General features: G+C 37.3%; 3 protein-coding genes across 5 annotated transcripts in view; all 3 read right to left on the bottom strand.

Moving 5' to 3' along the window:
* Positions 1 to 1,650, bottom strand: part of LOC107737761 (RNA-binding protein FUS-like) — a 21,175-nt gene extending 19,525 nt beyond the window's left edge. Inside the window, exon 1 of one of the 2 annotated variants that reach the window (XM_016549377.1) lies at positions 1,554 to 1,650. In XM_016549377.1, coding sequence (XP_016404863.1) covers positions 1,554 to 1,566 — 13 coding nt within the window. In that variant the 5' untranslated portion in view covers positions 1,567 to 1,650. Of the gene's footprint in view, positions 1 to 439; positions 480 to 1,553 lie in introns of those variants that run through there. The other variant, XM_016549378.1, reaches the window with a different exon arrangement.
* Positions 1,651 to 1,998: 348 nt separating this feature from the next.
* On the bottom strand, positions 1,999 to 6,686 carry LOC107737763 (serine protease 33-like). 2 transcript variants are annotated; one of them, XM_016549381.1, is made up of 7 exons: positions 6,642 to 6,686; positions 6,133 to 6,193; positions 6,012 to 6,035; positions 4,747 to 4,912; positions 4,402 to 4,673; positions 2,854 to 3,020; positions 1,999 to 2,782 (listed from the first exon to the last, which is right to left on the bottom strand). In XM_016549381.1, exons 2-7 carry the CDS (start codon positions 6,173 to 6,175, stop codon positions 2,534 to 2,536), a joined length of 921 nt encoding a protein of 306 aa, XP_016404867.1. In that variant the 5' UTR covers positions 6,176 to 6,193; positions 6,642 to 6,686; the 3' UTR covers positions 1,999 to 2,533. The 2 variants fall into 2 exon arrangements, with proteins under 2 accessions (XP_016404867.1, XP_016404866.1); XM_016549380.1 differs by lacking the exon at positions 6,642 to 6,686 and adding an exon at positions 6,317 to 6,583.
* A 756-nt stretch (positions 6,687 to 7,442) lies between these two features.
* Positions 7,443 to 11,601, bottom strand: LOC107737772 (histone acetyltransferase KAT8-like). The gene is made up of 11 exons (XM_016549394.1): positions 11,468 to 11,601; positions 11,363 to 11,388; positions 11,071 to 11,258; positions 10,886 to 10,939; positions 10,367 to 10,531; positions 8,979 to 9,068; positions 8,711 to 8,851; positions 8,526 to 8,619; positions 8,288 to 8,438; positions 8,000 to 8,154; positions 7,443 to 7,890 (listed from the first exon to the last, which is right to left on the bottom strand). Exons 1-11 carry the CDS (start codon positions 11,599 to 11,601, stop codon positions 7,826 to 7,828), a joined length of 1,263 nt encoding a protein of 420 aa, XP_016404880.1. The 3' UTR covers positions 7,443 to 7,825.
* Positions 11,602 to 12,582: the final 981 nt, after the last annotated feature.

The raw sequence follows: 12,582 nt of genomic DNA on the forward strand, positions 1-12,582 counted from the left end.
GAAAATGTCGTTTTTGGATATTTTAATTATGATAATGTAAATAACGAAGTTTTTGTTATTAATCTATTTATTTTGTTGGTTAAGTTTCACATTCATAAGTGTAAATTTTCTAACAAAAAACCCTGTTTTACAGTGTTTTTTAAAGAGTTGGAAAATTACTTGTGTACTATTCAACATAGTACTAATAGAAAGGCAATTAAACTGTCAGTTTGTGTTCTGTCTTCAAAATCTTTGAGTAATGTAAAGGTCATGCATGTCTCTGATTATGTGTGTATATATGTTTTTTATTTATTTTATTTTTTTTTCCTTTTCTTTTATCCTTTGTTACCCTGGCTTTGTATTGTTTTGTATATGTCGTTTAAAGCATAATAAAAAATAAAAAAAATAAAAAAATAAAAATACAGTCTATGTTTAAAACCCACAAGCCGCCACTGCTAACTTAGTCATTACCAAAATGAACTGTCATTATTTATTCCCCCTCACGTCATTCTAAACCTGTATGGCTGTCTTCTGTGAAACACAAAGACTTAGGAAATGTCTCTTTTTTGTCCATACAACAGAAGTCAGCAGTAACCAAAACAATTTTTTTTGGATGAACGATCCCCTTAACCCTTTAACTGTCACCCGTCCCATCTGTGGGGTGCCTAAGTTTACTTAAATATATTACAATTAAATCCTAATCTAATCATGACAAACTATATATCGTTGGAAAGGTCTAAGACTCCTAAATAGATATTTTACCAATGTTTTTGTTCAAAATTATGTAGGAAAAGTAATAGATTCATTTTTGACAAGAGTGCACCTCAAAAATCTACATCATAACAGGAATTCTGACCTTTGTCAAAAAGTCTTCTTTGTTGCCTTATTCTCTATCACACTTAAGAAATCATCAGATATTATATATCAAATGAAAACTTTAAATCTCAAAATTCATTCTTTGAATGAACCATGAAAATGGTACATTAATATCATGTTACAAAATGTTTTCATTCATGAATGATAAAAATTTAAGTTTGGATCATGCACTTTCACGTCAATGTTCAAAAATGTGAGTGACAGTTAAGGGGTTAATACAACTAAACAAGCTCCCGTTTCTTAAAAAACGAACGTCTTGACTCACATAATTCATTAATCGTAAAGGGACCGTCCCAGTTTCTGTCGCGTCGCTAGGAGTGTAAATGGGGTGTCGGGAACGCCAGATCATTTTAACATTTTCAATTAATTAAAACTGAATTTAAATCGATGTATAGAGAGAGGGCTCGGACGCAAATATAGGTCAATAGAACAAGCTGGTTAAAACTAAAACAAAATGGCGGATGCCGACATGTTCTTCGATTTTCCTTTTCACAAATAACCCATAAATGCATCAAATACGTCTATCGCGTCTGTAACATGTGCATAAGATCACTAAATGTCCTCACCATGTGCGAGTGACCCAGAAAGAAAATCTGGGGAAAATTACGAGGTGCGTTTTGCATCAGATGCTATGTTTTGGCAAATCCTATATCGACTATAATAAAACGCGAAATCATATTGTATTGGCCGAATCTTACCATTTGACGCCATAATCGCGCGTGAAATCCTTTTAGGAGCTTGAGCAGAAGACCAACGTATGCAATGCTGCACAGTCACCTTCGGTTATACCGATATAAACTGTGAGGCTGACGCTGTTGTGTCCGTTTGAGCTTGTAGGCGGCACCGGTGATGTCACACTATCATCCATTCAACTTTTGGACGTTTACAAAACATTTAGTCTACAATAAGCTATTATACAGTAAACCAATACAATTGCACATTTAAAACCACTTAAAATCCAGACTTAAAGGTGATTTTCTTGAAAGAAATTAAATCAAAGAATATTGAGTTATGTTGGAGTCCCAAAAAGTATGATGCATAAAAAATAAAGCTCAAATCACTTTGTAATGGCTATAACTGTGCATCCTAAAATAATAATAATAATTCAATAAAAACATGAGCAAAAGGGAAAACACAGGTGGCATTCTAATTTAATATAAATTCTAAAATTAAGAAGTTACAACACTGGTATTGAATGCATGAGTGACAGCAGTAGAACACACCAAGCTGTAATGTGCAATAATATGCCTTGTGCAATCAAATTAATTTGATTTTTCATTACAAATAATCAATACAAGAAATACAAAATGATATTGTATTTATCCTGTTAATTAGGATATTGGCATTTTACAGTGTTCCAAGGTCTTGGTGACATTACTGAAATTGCATTAAAAAAAATCGAATACACAATAACCACAAACTAGATCTGTGCTTGGGAATGATCAGATGGCCAGATCTCCCCATCATAAACATGTCACATATTTCATTATTATTACAAATAATTTGCAATACCTCTGAAGCTTTGCAGTGAGTACATGTTTTGCCCCACGAAAGCATTCAAAACATGGCAAATCAATGCCACACAAACAAAACTTGTGGTGTTTCAAAACTTGAGATTGTGTTTCACATGTACATTGCATATACTTAACTAATATACTATCTATACAATACTAATACACTATCTATACAAAAGTATTAATGCAAAAGAGAGGCCTAGAACCAGAGGCATTTGACTTTCACTCCTCTGAGCATGACCAAAAAAGTGAGCTTCTGGAACTGTGGTGCGGATGAGACTCGCAAAGCTTGAGACTCTGGAATAGATACCTGGCCGGTTCTTCTGAGCACACCCAAGTCCAAAACTTACAACCCCTGCTTGAATCCAAGTCCCATTGCCACCAGGACAAACCAGAGGGCCTCCAGAGTCCCCCTGTAAGAGACAAATTATGATATTTACATGGTAGATAATCAGTACAATGGCAGTGTGATAGCATCACATACCTGACAGGAATCCTTGCCTCCCTCTGTATATCCAGCACAGATCATGTCTGATAGGATGTCGACTGTTACTAAATCAGATGACAAAATCTGATACATTGACTGGCAGGAGGACTGGTCAATAATGGGCAGCTGCACTTCCCGGAGCGCCCCGACTCCAGTGAGGGAAACTATTTAAAGGTAAAACAGAGCGAACGCGAATTACAAAATACAAATAATTAACACATGTCAAAAATACATTGTTAAACTACCATAACATAAAATGGGAATAGATCTGTGATAAGCTAGTAGGCTTTGTCCATACATTTTTTTGCATGACCGCTATGTGCAGTCTTATCTCTTATCTATCATTTCCATGTCAAATCATTTTTATCTTTTCCATTCAGCAGCAATGGAAAATCTGCATAAATGCAAGGCATCAGGAAACATTGTTTCTCACTCTAGAGGACAATAAATAAATCTTCTGAATCTTATATATTGTGCATGAATTATAATAATATTCTGAATATTATGTTCTGGGTCAATTTGACCCATTTAGATTGCTGAGATGTCAGAAATACTGGAAAACTTATGTTCTTCCTGAAATTGTGTGACTTTTTCTCATTTAGGGTCATGAACTGCAAAGTGTTGACACTCTGATGTGTTGTGGAAAATACTGTACATACAAAATTTCTATAACGATTAAGATGTTTGAGGGTCAATTCGACCCGCCTATTTCATCTTTGAAGGCCGCTGCACAGACTCGAAATAGAAACATTTAATGTTTTTTTTTTAAATGTCAGTCTCTCACCTACTTTCTGAGGGTATGTACATTTATACATTTGGCAGACGCTTTTATGTGAAGAAATTTGCACTGCACTGAAGGCATACATTTTTATCAGTTCAAGCATGTTCAGTTAGCTGGAAACTGAACCCATTCAATTTGAAAACACACTTCTGTGAAAACACACAAAAGTACTTTTCTACATGTCTTCTGTTTAAAATGTTTTAAAACATACTTACAATACTGTTTATAATATTTACACTGTATGAAAAATAATTCTGAATACAGTTTTAAAAATCAAATGTTCTCATGTTTATTTATTGGTAATGGGTGAGAAGCATTATTGTTCAAGGTTTGCTGTTTTTAGATATTTTTGTTTGGTTTTCTTTTCATAGTGTGATTTTTGGTCAATTTAAAGATCGTACCCAGATTTAGAACCTATTGTAATACAAGTACAAAAAAATCAATAGTTCAGTATGAAGTAAATGTGCTCTACTCATTCCTCTTGCTTTTGAACTCTTTCTCCTCCTTTCCCACTTAAATATCTTGGCAATATCTCAACTGTATTGCATATTCTCACAATTAGGCAATTATCTAAATGTCCATGATTGCTTCTAACCTCATCCCCTTTGTCCACCGTGACTACCACTACTGAAATGAAATGGAAATCCAGCTGTCACTCCAAAGACAAAATCCACATGTACAGTACAAAGCCTTAGCCATGAGTTTAAACAGTAAAATCTGTTCTTTTCTGTAGTTTCCCCTTATTTCCTTTATGATGCACTTACCACCCGCCTGTGTGTGTCCCCAACCTGTGACGTAGCATAAGGTTCCACTGTTAAACTGGAATCCAGCATATGGCAGACACACAGGCTGGATCCTGTCTGACCAGGTGACCGGAGAGCGCAGCTTCACTAAGGCTACATCTCTGCCCTTCTGAGGGTTTGTGTATCCTTCTGGAACAACCACTCGCTGCACCTGACTGACCATCTCAAACTGGTTATAGCCATTGAGCAGATGGCGTCCCATGTACAGGCGATACGAAGACACGTCTGAGGGGCTGAGGATAGAAGATAAGAGAATATTAACTTCTCTACAATCAACACCGGCATTGATAATATGATAATACTTACTTAGGAAAGCAGTGTGCAGCAGAGAGGACCCAATTTTTTGCAATTATGGATCCACCGCAAACATGGACATTGGCTCCCATCTGAATGTCCACTTGCCATGGCCATGCCCCTGCTGATGCTTCAACTCCTCCCACGATACGCTTCCCTAGCGGAGGCCTGCCGCACACTTGCGTGAACACGTCAGAGGAGATTTAGTGTACATACAGTGTAGAGATTTTCTTACCAGATCACACCTGCCCTACAACACCCCTAGAGTATCATTACAACTTCTCACTATATTAATAAGGAGCTTCACGAACAGGAGCATAAGGCATGAGTGAAAACTGTTGTGGGTAAGGTTACAAACTTAAAAAGGAGGAGGAGAAAGTTTATAAAGGTCAATGATGTGATGCTCTTTTTTTTTTTTAAATCCAGATCTATTAATCTATTAAAAAATGCATAAAAATGAAATAAATAATAAAAAAAGACCTAAATACACTTTTTTATTTTTCCTGTGATTAACATGTTTTCACTTTCTGTCATTTGGATATGTAATGTGAGGTTTCAAGTAAAAATATCTAGGTGTGACTCAGGGGATTTGTTGTAATTCATGGGAAATTCTGAAACTCAAGCAGTAGAACATGGTGCTAACAACCCCAAGGTCATGGGTTCAATTTCTAGGGAAAGCATAAACTGGTGACTTGAAACCTTGAATGCAATGTAAGTCATTTTGGATAAAAAAAAAAATAATAATAAAATTCTGCTAAATGCATTAAAGGGGTCATATGATGCGATTTCAAGTTTTCCTTTCTCTTTGGAGTGTTACAAGCTGATTGTGCATAGATAAGATCCCTGAAGTTGCAAAGACTAAAGTCTCAAAACCAAAGAGAGGTCATGTGACAAGAAAACAGTACATTATACAGTAGAAGACCAATATAGACACAATCATGACTATTATAAAAGTTTTTTTTTAATCTTTTTTTATATGTTGGCCTTTTAATAGAAAGTTGTCTTGTTCACATCCAACTGAGTAGCCTTAAAATATTCTTCTACCTTGTTATTGAAATAATAATTTTAATAAAAAGTATTTGGTGCCGGTATAGTATTTAGTACTTAATTTAAATAATTTTCTTCACTTATATTTTTCTAGAAATCACTATAAAAACTTTGTATCAAAACAACATGAATACAAAGATTACATTCATAAGAACAGGACACGATTTTGTTTTAAATCTCATCTCAGATTTCATAAACTGTCACTGACACACAAACCGAAAAATAATTACCTTGTGCCACACACGTTGACAGTCCTGAAGTTTTAAGACAGAAAGACAAATGATGAATTTAATGAATGCAGTGAATCAAATAGTTGTAGTCACAGACCAAGTACACCCTAATAAGACTTACCTGTTAACATCAAGACAAGGAGGTGTAGCCATGAATCAGTCATTCTGTTCAGTTGGATAATCTGTAAATAATCACGTTAATGTTTTAAAGAATAAACAATAAGTTGCCCTTGTGACCCTTATTGAGCTCTAATTCAACAAAGAACAATCAACACTGTTATTAACAATTGGGTCCAAAAACTTACTTGTAATGTCAGAGATCCAATATCCAAAATAATCCAGTCACATATACTCGAACAATAAAAAATGTCATTCAACTCAAAACGTTTACTTTTAACGCACAAGGAAACGATTTAACCTCGAACATCCGAGGACTCTGGTCGCGCCAAGTTACAGATTTGTGATGCGTCGTTCTGAAAACGTAACATATTCGTATCCCTTTCCGACATTCATTTACATGAGCGCTGAGAGATGAAGACAAAATGCTGATGTGACCAAGAAGGAAGAAAAGATCAGCGAGCGAGAACGCAGGAATCTTCATTTGCCAGAGAATGTGTGAAAATAAAGTACCTGTTCGTTTCTACCTGCTGCCAGCGTCCAATCACAACGCGCCGTCTCAATCTCCTCCCAAATAATGAGCCCGTTGTTCTCGGCATAAAGAAGATTCACACCGTGGAGCAGAGCAGAGTGCCTGCCGTTCGTGTCGCCCGGTTAGATTGAGATCATTTTTGGTAAAAACTTCAACTGAACTGAACTTTGAGTAATCTTTTCTCAAGCCACACAATAATATTTTGTCGTCGTTTATCTTACGCTATTTCACATTTCGCGGCACATTATATGCATAGAAGTCTGAAAAATGTTTAATATTCAAAATATTTAATATATATATAAATTAATATATATATATATAAATATATAACGTTTTTTAACAGTATTTTCTGTATTTAGATGCAACGTAACCATAGTTAAATTATGGTATTTTTAGTAAAACAACACTAATAAAGAATTTATCAGTTTCTCTACAGTAACCATATTTTGATCATTATATTCACATTGGTTATAAAAATTACTGGTTATAAGAAGTCTACCAAAAACACCATGGTTACCTTGAAGCATCTGGAACACGTAATTTACCATTTTAGGTAAAACATTTAAAAAAATAAATAAATAAATAAAAATTATTAAATAATTTATCATTAATAAGAATGAAACAGTTTAATAGTTCAGTATCAGTGGTATAAAAATCCCTGACGTATTATTGTTACTCAAGCTGGAGGGCCAGACATGACTCTCCTTATCTTCTATATATATATATACACATTTATGTATATTCTATACGTATATAGGGATCAACTTTCACCTAAAAGCCAGACAGGTGCTGCATGTGCAATAGGTAATTCTATACTGCCTAATGAATAACTCAGCATAATGTATAAGTTTTTTTCTTCCAAAAGCCATGTGAACATAGAAGGTGAGTCTGGTATAAATATTAAACTACCTCACAGAACACAGAACTGAAGTACCATATTACTGATGCACTAAAAGGTTGACTTTAAATAAAGATGACTCACAAACAGAGACATGAATATTACTATTCATTTATTTAAAAAAAAAATAACAGACTCATTACAATGCAAATGTACAATCTTAGACCTTTCCCTCTTGGAGAAAGTATTTCTACATGACATTTAGGTTAGCTGTGAAAAACATCTGGGGTGAAGGGCTGGTTTCACTCTCTTTGTTTATGATTGGCCTCATTTTTTAGAGAACTTGGCCTGCTTGTGTTTGGGAGGTGCCCATTTCAAACAATGCGTGTCCACTGTAAAAACACAAAATGCAAATGTTTAAACTCTTAAAAAGTGTGATAACACATACATAAGGCTAACAATAGAACAAGCTGCATTACATGCATTTTACAGATCAGTTACCTGTTATTGGTGGTTTCTTGTACTGGGCACTTTTGAGATGTTCCTCTACAAGTTTTGGTGTGACACAGATGACATGTTGACCTTTCCAGTACTTGACCATGTTCAGAGACTGTAGTGTGCTGATGATGTCACTCTGAGTAATGCTTGTCATCTGGCTGTGGGTGAAGACATTATGCATTAGTTAGATCTCTTCATCAAAGCCTTGGCAGTAAACTTACAACACTGCATGTGACCTCATGTATTTGTTTACATGCTGGTTTGTTCTTGTATTTAGGACTGGATGTCTACCTGAGGTCTTTGATGGACAGGGTCCCTCTGAAGTCTCGCAAAATCTCTAGTAGTACCCAAGACCAGTAACTCCTGTAACTCAACTTCCCCAAGTCTGACAGAGGCTTCTCTGGAGACCCCACCGTACTCTCCAGCTTAGATAACTCATAACCTGAGAAGAATATGATACAAAGAACAATTATCAGTGTGTAAAAGTGCTTTTATCAGAAGTGAACAACTGCTGAGAGGTGAAACTTACTGAATGCAATTAGAAATTTTCCATATCCTCTTCGCTGGTATGGAGGAAGAGTGAGAATACAAGCGACATTGTTCCCATCTGGAGACTCCTTCTCCTGCTCATGAAGAATACATAAGATAAAGCATTGCTAACTAAGATACAAATGAACAGATTCACTTCAAAAACAAACAGAAGATACACTTTACCTTAGAGAAGTAGCCCACAATATGTGCTCCCTGTTTGTTGACTTCAGTGAGGATGTAGAAGATGAATGGCTCTACATCAAAGTAAAGTGTTTTATGATCCAGAAAAAGCTTTGCCAGGAGACACAGATTCTGACAATAGATCTACAGTGAGAAGGACAGTGAGAACAACAAACTGTAGGAAAGAATTACACCCGCATAGGAGTTTGAATCTGTCATAAAATGATTTGTTTCTATGTTTCATTTTAATGGCAGGTATGACCTGACTCACCTTATGGTCCTTCCCATCAACCTCGTACACTGAGATATTGTTTCTGCGATAAATCTCTTTGCCTGGAGGCTGACGCCACTGACACTGCGACTGAAACAAGAGCCATTGAGGAACAAAGAAGGGGAAAACAAAAGACAATATAAATTCAATGAGAACATTAACCTTACTCTGGGAAGCCAGAAATACTAGAAAACTAACACACAAAAAAACACAATTTAAAATCAGCTGATCGACAAAGAACAACACTGATCTATGAACAAATGCATGTAAAATAAAGTGCTACAGGAAAGAGCCCTAAAACCCAAACAAGGCAGGATTGTTGCACTTCCGGTTCCATTGTCCTGAAGTCAGTGGGTTTTTTTGAATGGGGTTTTGGTTAAACGGTCTAATACAAGCTCAAGATGTCTTGACAATCTATTCAACAACATAAAATCATTATCAATAACTATCAAAATGATCATTATCACATCAGTAATACATCATTCATGATTTTTTTAAGCTTTTACACATCTTAAAAAAGGAGGCTGCTAACAAGTGCCTAAATGGGACTACAGAGGTTGTCGGGGACATTAATCATGCTAAATAGGAAAACTCACCTACCCGCTAATCTGCTTTTACAGTCTTGTTGTGCTCATAATGACACTTTTGCAAACCATCTTAACTAAAACTTTTCAACTTGTAGATTTTAAAGATTAAAAGAGTTGTCACAAACCTTTCACAGGTAAGAATGTGTTGGTTTGTTTTTAAATGTATTAACTCAATATTACAAGTTTTGAAACATTGGTAACTTTGAATGTTGTGTTAGCTAACGCGCTCATCTTGTTATATGGAGTTAGTTAGGTCTACACAACAACACGTTGAGCTCTCTCAGCCACCATACAAGAGGGGTCGCAGACCATCGGCTGTTATGGTGAATGACGTCAAGTTGACCCTTCGAATATGGCGGACGGCTTACGTATAGCGGCCCATAGAAACAGTCGCTAATGAGGCATCTATGTATACTTATCTATGGTGGTAACATAGAAGTCATCCATCTGTGATGTAGTTTGTTTATAGCTTTTTATTTTTATTTCTGGTGATTGTATTTACACGTAATTCATAAAAGTTGTGTTCATTTGTGAAGATTATCTTAATGAATGTGTCAGAAACATAAACTTTTGTTGGTCACAGAGCTTATTTTCATAAAAATTTCAAAGGCCACTGGAAAAATATTATTGACTTTTTGTTGAGGGAACCAGGGTGATGCTAACTTCTAGGTTGGCCTACAAGATCACCGCAGCACTCTATTCCAACCATTTAAATTAATTAGCAAAGATGTATAGCACCCCCTATGGTTTAATAACAGATTTACTGTATGAATCAACAACAAAACCATAGTGTGGACTGACCAGGTGGTATCTGAAAGTCTTCTCATACTTCATATACTTCAGGCAGTATTCACAGATCCAAAGCTTGGGCTGTTTTCCATAGTCCTCAGGGAATGGAGAGAAGTACCATGCATCAATCTCAAAGTTCCCAATCTGGATCTTGTCCACATATTTTACTTTTGTGATCTGAAAATAAAAGCAACATTTTGATTAAAAAGAGAAAACAGATGGACATAGTTTGTTCTTGATACTGATGGAAACACCATAAGCCAGGGGTGTCCAAACTTGGTCCTGGAGGGCCACTGTCCTGCAGAGTTCAGCTCCAACAATCCCCAAATAATCACACCTGAACCAGCTAATCAGGGTCTTATCAGGCATACTAGAAACTTCCAGCAGGTGCGCTGAGGCAAGTTGGAGCTAAACTCTGCAGGACACCGGCCCTCCAGGACCGAGTTTGGACACCCCTGCCATAAGCACTGTGATACTGCAAAGCAGATTTTTTTTTTCAGTGTGTGTTATGCAAATGTTGCCCCCTCTTACCGCCTCATGTTCTTTCTCCAGGGCTGCCGTAGTGGGGTCCATCTCTGCATAAGTCTGAAAGAAGAAAAGAAGCAGTCAAATAATTGCACATGTTGCTATCAGACTGATATGGCCTTCTTCAGATAAAACACTGATCAAATTGAGTACTGTGTCATTTAGATGTGCAAAAATGTGATGACGGGTACCTTCTGCACATGGTTGATCTCGTCATGTTTACGCTTCTGGTTTCGGGTGATCTTCCTCTCTGGCTGGTCCACAAGTTCACCTCCACCACCACCACCACCTTCCTCCACACTCTTTCTCACGGCGTCTTTCACAGTCTTTGTCAGGGCCAAACGAGCCTTTCCAACCCACTCATCTAAACGTCTGTTAACTGCAAATGACAAAAGAGAGCTTGTGCTCAGTGAATCTGTAATACACAGACATGTAAAGAATTTGTGTATAATCAGCCATGAATGATAACGCAGTTCCACTCACATCCAACATAGTGGACATAAAACTCACTCTCTGATGCAAACCCCTGCCACCACCTCTATGAGCCCCGCCCCCTCTGAGATGATGCCCAGCCCCTCCCTCTCTGGCTCTATGTCCTCCTCCATGGTGACCAGCATTTCCAGAATTATCCCAGTGACTGGGTCCCTTGAAGTTCCTCTCCTGCCAATGTCCATGATGTCGTCCGGAGCCACGACCACCACGCTTCCATCCTCTACCCACATGTTCCCTTTCTCGGTGTCCTTCCTGTAATATTGTCTGAGTCACATCTTTTGAAATACACACTTTTTGTTGGCTCACATCTTGTTTACAGTTGGATTCTGAAGTAACCTTTTCTTGAGAAACTGTTTTTTCTTCTTCATTGGTCAAAGGCTGCCTGAGCTGTGTTATTTTATCACTGAGTTCACATCCCTGTCCTTGTGCTGTACTTTCTCCCTGTGGTGTGGTGTTTGGTGGGCCTGAGTTGACATAATTAATCTTATCAGAAGAATGCACAGGCCTGCCCAGTTGTTCTACCGCAGGTGTAGGCATTGTGTGACATGCTGATCCTCCTCTTCCTCTACGACCTCTCTTGAAGTCACCTTGCTGCCTTCTCTCAAGAGAGCACGGGTGCTGTGATTGGCCTGTAGTGTGATGACTTTGAGAGGCTTGGGTTGCACCGGTGGAATCTTGGGATGAGGAAAGGAGTGACTGAGAAGATTCGGCACCAGAAACATTAGCTGGAGCCTGAGGAAAAACACACATCCCACATTCATTTATTCATTTAAAGGCCATGTACATACTGCAACTAAATATGATTGCCACTCCTGTTCTGGGTGAATATTTATTAAAGGTGACATATCATGAAAATCGGATTTTTCCAGGTTTTAAGTGCTATAATCAGGTCCCCGGTGCATCTACCAACCAAGGAAACGTGAAAAAGATTAACCCAGTAACTTTGTTTTGGGAAGCCTTTTTCTGCAAGCGTCTGAAAAAACGAGCGCGTCTGATTTCGCTCCCCTAGTGATGTTGCAAAGGGATCTCATTATAATATTACCGCCCCATAATCTGTAAGTTTCCACCCATAGAGCTGTCATTTGATTTCGCAAGCGACAACGGTGTACCAGCTCTAATGCCATGGCGAAAGTTTGAGCAAAACATGCTAACTGTTCTGTGTTTGGCTGCACAGACGAGCACAGAACACTGTTTAGAGTCCCAGCCTCAGA

This window comes from Sinocyclocheilus rhinocerous, unplaced genomic scaffold (assembly GCF_001515625.1).
Source record: "Sinocyclocheilus rhinocerous isolate Xijiao unplaced genomic scaffold, SAMN03320098_v1.1 scaffold43, whole genome shotgun sequence".
NCBI classification, from domain to species: Eukaryota; Metazoa; Chordata; class Actinopteri; order Cypriniformes; family Cyprinidae; genus Sinocyclocheilus; species Sinocyclocheilus rhinocerous.

Excerpts from the sequence above, each read along its gene's own strand:
- LOC107737763 (XM_016549381.1), bottom strand. The coding sequence starts at position 6,175 with ATGACTGATTCATGGCTACACCTCCTTGTCTTGATGTTAACAG. Across the intron at positions 4,913-6,011 it reads GTCAACGTGTGTGGCACAAG|TGTGCGGCAGGCCTCCGCTA; the intron begins GTAATTATTTTT and ends TGTTCACGCAAG. Across the intron at positions 3,021-4,401 it reads GGGACACACACAGGCGGGTG|TTTCCCTCACTGGAGTCGGG; the intron begins GTAAGTGCATCA and ends ACCTTTAAATAG.
- LOC107737772 (XM_016549394.1), bottom strand. The coding sequence starts at position 11,601 with ATGTGGGTAGAGGATGGAAGCGTGGTGGTCGTGGCTCCGGACGACATC. Across the intron at positions 10,940-11,070 it reads AGATCAACCATGTGCAGAAG|ACTTATGCAGAGATGGACCC; the intron begins GTACCCGTCATC and ends TTCTTCTTTCAG. Across the intron at positions 8,439-8,525 it reads AAAATTTCTAATTGCATTCA|GTTATGAGTTATCTAAGCTG; the intron begins GTAAGTTTCACC and ends TATTCTTCTCAG.